General features: G+C 36.4%; 2 protein-coding genes across 4 annotated transcripts in view; one reads left to right on the top strand and one right to left on the bottom strand.

Annotated features, from left to right (window-relative positions):
- On the bottom strand, window positions 1-2,006 carry LOC104785420 (60S acidic ribosomal protein P0-1). Its single transcript, XM_010510632.2, has 4 exons — window positions 1,535-2,006; window positions 1,332-1,400; window positions 316-807; window positions 1-233 (listed from the first exon to the last, which is right to left on the bottom strand). Exons 1-4 carry the CDS (start codon window positions 1,790-1,792, stop codon window positions 96-98), a joined length of 957 nt encoding a protein of 318 aa, XP_010508934.1. The 5' UTR covers window positions 1,793-2,006; the 3' UTR covers window positions 1-95.
- Window positions 3,425-5,622, top strand: part of LOC104785418 (auxin transporter-like protein 2) — a 4,615-nt gene continuing 2,417 nt past the window's right edge. Inside the window, exons 1-8 of one of the 3 annotated variants that reach the window (XM_010510630.2) lie at window positions 3,426-3,665; window positions 3,784-3,825; window positions 3,969-4,115; window positions 4,211-4,396; window positions 4,492-4,604; window positions 4,702-4,983; window positions 5,062-5,269; window positions 5,395-5,619. In XM_010510630.2, coding sequence (XP_010508932.1) covers window positions 3,981-4,115; window positions 4,211-4,396; window positions 4,492-4,604; window positions 4,702-4,983; window positions 5,062-5,269; window positions 5,395-5,619 — 1,149 coding nt within the window. In that variant the 5' untranslated portion in view covers window positions 3,426-3,665; window positions 3,784-3,825; window positions 3,969-3,980. Of the gene's footprint in view, window positions 3,666-3,783; window positions 3,826-3,968; window positions 4,116-4,210; window positions 4,397-4,491; window positions 4,605-4,701; window positions 4,984-5,061; window positions 5,270-5,394; window positions 5,620-5,622 lie in introns of all 3 variants that reach the window. The other 2 variants (XM_010510629.2, XM_010510631.2) reach the window with 2 other exon arrangements.

Genomic DNA, 5,622 nt, shown 5'->3' with positions numbered 1-5,622 from the left:
GAAATTATCTCAAAGTCAAATTTAATTTATAAAGGTTCAATCATTAATTTAAATGTCATAAAAAGATGGCAAAAGCAAGGAGCGGCGTGTTATTATTAGCCGAACAGATCGAATCCCATGTCTTCGTCAGACTCTTCTGCAGCTTCTTCCTCCACAGCTATCGCATCAGCATGTCCACTTGAATCTCCTCCTGAAACTGGTGCAGCCGTAGCAACCGCAAACTTGCTTGGATCCTGAAGAACCATGCAAAAATTTTACATTTTCATGACTACTAATCCCAAAAATCTGAAAACGCAAAACGCTAATGGGACAAACCTTTAGGAACTCCTTCACATTCTCTGCCTGAGGGAAAGAATACTCAGTAGCTAAGGCAACAGCAAGAGCATTCTTGTAAGCATTGAGGAACATGTGAGTCGCAGCTGCTAAGGTTGGGTAAGAGATTGCAAGAGAAAGTGCGGTGGTCATCGAGACACCAGCTGCAAACTTCTCAACAAGGTCGTCTTCAGTTAGGTTAAGCACTTCAGGGTTAAACACTGAGCCATTATCATAGACTGACTCAACGACGAGGCCATAAGAGAACGGCCTGATTCCAAGCTTGGCTAAAAGCGCAGCCTCGGATGAACCGACTTTGTCACCTTTCTTGATGAGCTCCACAGGGGTTATGATCTCAACCGTACCTTTGTTGATTTTTGTTGGAATGTTAAGCACCTGGAAGAAAGAGGTCTGTGAAGGGTCAAGACCAGTGTTTCCTGGTTGCACAACCACATCAATTGGAGCGACTAAACCTACACGAGCAGGAGCTCCAACCTGTCAAAAACATGACAAGGACTTTCTCATTATAACATAAATCAATCAAACAAAATAAAGGGGAGCTACATAATGTGAGCATAGAGGTTTTGAATGTGTTGCATTTCAAGACAGAACAAAAGGGGTTTTAAATATCAGTTTAAACCAACATACAAACTTTTGTCACATTACTAGTCAATAACCTAAAGCAATAGGTTAGAGGATGATCATATACTAACCAAATCATCAATTAACAGTACAAGCTGTGGAGTAAACCCAATCAATATTCAAACACACAAAAGGGAAACTACAAATTTAGTCTCCTCAAAGCTCAATAAACCAAAATAATATCAATTACCCTATTGAACGTGGCTGCATTTTAAGCAAGAGAATGCATATGATTCCATTTGATCAAACCCCCAAATGCAAAATTTTCACTTTCCAAGCTAATAATATCGAGCAAGATAAATCATCAAACTAACCAAATTTGCACTATACTAAAACTTAACAACAACAATAACATCTAATGAAGTCAATAAACAAACCTTGTACTTGGCAACCTCTTCACTGACTTCCTTCAAGTCACCTTTGGTGAAGATCAACCCAACATTCCCCTGTTTCATACATTTCAACAACAACCCAAATCAAACTCTCCACTTAACAAAACCTTATCTTTCATCAAAGCAAACCAAACACCAATACTTTAATCCAAATGAAAACAACTATCCAAGAGGAGAGAAATTGAAACCTGAAGAAGAGGAAGGAGACTGAGGAAAGCTTGATTGCCAGTTTTGTCAGCATGAATCCTCACAGATCTCTTCATCATAGTGTTCTTCCCCATCAGAACAACCGAGTCACCTCGTAAGCCTTTCCGAATGTTCTGAAGCTGAGTGGATCCAACATTATCAGCCGCAACGACAAGGATCTGAGGGTACTCATTAAGAAGCTGACAAAGCTTCGAGTCGTAAACGATCTTTTTCTCCGCCTTTGTTGCTTTAACCGCCATTGCTACTTAAAATGCTAAACTGAGTTAGAAAACCTAAATTTTTGGGTAGAGAAAAAACGAGGGCCTAGACGAAGCTGGAGCTCGTACAAGGCGGACAGCGAAATGGCGCCGTCTCTTTAACCTCTGTCACTGTTTTTTACGAGTAAAGAGAGAAACAAACAAACAAAAAACTGTGTACGATTGCGACAGGTTGAAGAGAAGTTTTAGGTTTATATAGTTTCCGGTGTACGGAAGGTTTTAACGATTAGGGTTTAGTTTGTGGGATGACCTAGATCTAACGGTTTATATTTGTCGGATTTGTGGTAATACGCGATCTTTATCTAAGTTGGGCTTGAGTTGTGTGTCGAATGAGCTTTTTAGCCCAATATTACCATTGATTAAACGTTGGTGCGCATAGTGCATACTTAAAGATTCATAATCTTTACACATGTTTGTAATTGTGAATTATCCCTTTTGGCGCAAGATCCTTACGCCTTAGAATTCACACATATGGTTAGATAGAGAGCATCATGAAGTTTAAGGACCTTGAGCGTAGAGAGGGTGTGTTGGAATGCAGAACATAACATGGTTCTTTTTAGGATTTGGAAACACACTTGGCATGGCTAAACGAACTTTAATTTGTTTACTTCTTTCTCCTTTTTTTTTAATGCTTATTTCCTATATATATATTAATCTCATGTTTGAGACGCTAACTTATTTAGCTCATTCGCAATATGAGAACCAATTATATGAAAAAGAATTGATCGTGAAGCTGAAGCCTCTACTTTTTTCTTTATGTATTTTCATTTATTTATTATGAGAAAGTTATAAGCCAGCCCAAATATAAACACTACCGAAGAATTTTTAGAGATCAATCGTTAAAGTGTCCAAAACAATGAGAATGCTCGCCTTTTTTAAAAGAAGAGCATGATGATGATGATGTGTATATAGGATACTCTTTGAATTTAAAACCATGATTACAATTGTTGTGGATTCTAATGTATTATGCTTTTTCATATATGTTTTGCAGTTAGCTCTTGGGAATGAATTCAAACGAAGAAATATAAACTTAAGTCATATTATAATTGTATCCAAAACTGGCTGATTATAAAATGATGACAATCAATCGCACAGTTTAACCAAAATTTTCAATAAAGATTAAATAACAAATATTTATCCGAACACTTTTTTTAGAAAAAGAGGAAAAGACAAAGAAATATCAAACCATCTTGCGAATTGGTTGTAATAATGACAATACAAAAAGTTGTTGAAAAGAGAAAAAGAAGATAGGGAGTGCTAAATATAAATTCTTTTATACCCTACAAATATTAAAAGATAAAAAGTGAAAAAAAAAAAAAAGATTTATTTTAAACGTTAACAGAAAACAGTAATTAAAACGAAAAAGTTCGGTCAGCATAATGGCACATCCCCAATTTTGAAAATTATAAATATGATTACGCTTAATTTCAGAAAAAGTTAAAAGTTAGAAGTTAAAACCGGAAATTGTTATCACAAAGTTGACCGTAATCTAGCTCTAAATCCTGTGTTTAGGGGAACAAAGTTTGTTTTTCAGGAAAGAAATATAAATTTTAAAATAAAGAATCCAAAAATCTTATGGGAAAATAATTACACTGCAACCTATGAATTATGATGTGATTGTATTTTACAAATAAATATCTCGAATTTACAATTGATGTTACTATAGGTAACAAATATAACAAGAACGGTATCTTTTTATTTTTGTATCTCTCTGATTTTGACCAAAAACAATCATAAAAAAGTAGGAAGTATTTTCAAACCGATACGCTGATAAATCTTTCATTTCCTTACTTAATAATTTCAATTAAGCAAACACAGAGGAATCGAGGATTCTCCCTTCTTTCTTTGTCCAAAGGTACCAAAAAAAGTTTTTTCCCCTCAATTTCTCATTGTTTTGCCCATTTGTCTACGTTTTCTTAATGTAACTTTTATACAAAGTCTTGCTTATAAATGTAGTTAACTTCTTTGTTCAGGTATAAGAAGAAGCACCATTGTTAGTAGACAAGAGTAATTAGGTAACTGTTCTTCACTCTCTCTTCTTACCTTACCTTAGTCACTCATCTTCATATCAAACACCATTTGTAATTAGTTGCATAGAAGATGCAAACTCAAAAAAAAACAGAGTTTTCAAATCTTTTTTGGTTCTTGATTTATGAAGCAGATTTTGAAGATGTCGATTAAGGGAACAGAAGAGGGAATAATGGAGAATGAGACTGAAGAGAGAGGAGATGAGTCAAGCATGAAGAGCTTTCTATGGCATGGTGGTTCTGTTTATGATGCTTGGTTCAGCTGTGCATCGAACCAGGTTTTAATTTAATCGAATTTTTTACACTAATTAAAACCACTATATTATCGGTCATGTTATGTATTAAACATGTACAATTGTAATTTTGTTGGCAGGTTGCTCAAGTTTTATTGACACTACCTTATTCATTTTCACAAATGGGAATGGCATCAGGTGTAGTTCTACAGATCCTCTATGGTTTTATGGGAAGTTGGACAGCTTATCTCATCAGTGTTCTCTACGTTGAGTACAGAAGTCGAAAAGAGAAACAAAATGTTAACTTCAACAACCATGTCATTCAGGTTCACACTCACAAAACTCTTGAATTCAATCTCCACCGTTAGATATATCTTGATACCGCGATTGTTATATATCTCGTTAAATGCATTAATCGCAGTGGTTCGAAGTGTTAGATGGTTTGCTTGGTCCTTATTGGAAAGCAATTGGATTAACATTCAACTGTACATTTCTTCTCTTTGGTTCTGTTATCCAACTCATCGCTTGTGCAAGGTTGGTTTAAGATCTCAAATTTTTTATTCGATATATATTAAATATAACACCATATTTGATTTTTGATTTTAATCGTATGGGTAACAATAATGGACAGTAACATATATTACATAAACGACAAGCTAGACAAGAGGACATGGACTTACATATTCGGAGCATGTTGTGCAACCACAGTGTTCATACCCTCGTTTCACAACTATAGGATATGGTCCTTTCTTGGTCTTGGAATGACCACTTACACCGCTTGGTACCTCACCATCGCGTCTCTTGTACACGGTCAAGTCGAAGGAGTGACTCATTCCGGTCCAACCAAGTTGGTTCTGTATTTCACAGGAGCCACTAATATATTGTACACTTTTGGTGGCCATGCTGTTACGGTGTGAGTATTCCTAGAAACCTTTATTGTGTATGTTCGCATTTGTTTCACGTTTGACATACAAATCATTCGAATTCACAGAGAGATAATGCATGCAATGTGGAGGCCAAGAAAGTTTAAGTACATATATCTATTGGCTACACTTTATGTCTTCACCTTAACCGTTCCATCGGCTATTTCTGTCTACTGGGCCTTTGGAGATCAGCTTCTCACACATGCTAATGCTTTCTCCCTCCTTCCTAACTCACCGTGGCGTGATGCTGCAGTTATCCTCATGCTCATTCACCAGGTTAGTTTCCAACATTTGTATTTTTTTGGGGTTCAATTCAAAATAAGAGGTCTAAACCAGGATCTACCAAACCGGTTTGGTTTGATTTTTTTGGGGTGATAATCTCTCTAATATAATGCATGCAGTTTATAACATTCGGGTTCGCGTGCACGCCGCTATACTTCGTGTGGGAGAAAGTGATCGGAATGCACGAGACAAATAGTATTTTGCTACGAGCGGTCACAAGATTGCCTGTGGTGATACCGATTTGGTTCTTAGCCATAATCTTCCCTTTCTTTGGTCCCATTAACTCAGCCGTTGGTGCACTTCTAGTCACGTTCACCGTCTACATTATCCCATCACTCGCTCACATC

The sequence above is a fragment of the Camelina sativa genome, chromosome 5 (genome assembly GCF_000633955.1).
Source record: "Camelina sativa cultivar DH55 chromosome 5, Cs, whole genome shotgun sequence".
In the NCBI taxonomy this organism is placed as follows: domain Eukaryota; kingdom Viridiplantae; phylum Streptophyta; class Magnoliopsida; order Brassicales; family Brassicaceae; genus Camelina; species Camelina sativa.
Note: the sequence above shows the minus strand (reverse complement) of the source record. Positions and strands in the feature narration are given on the sequence as shown.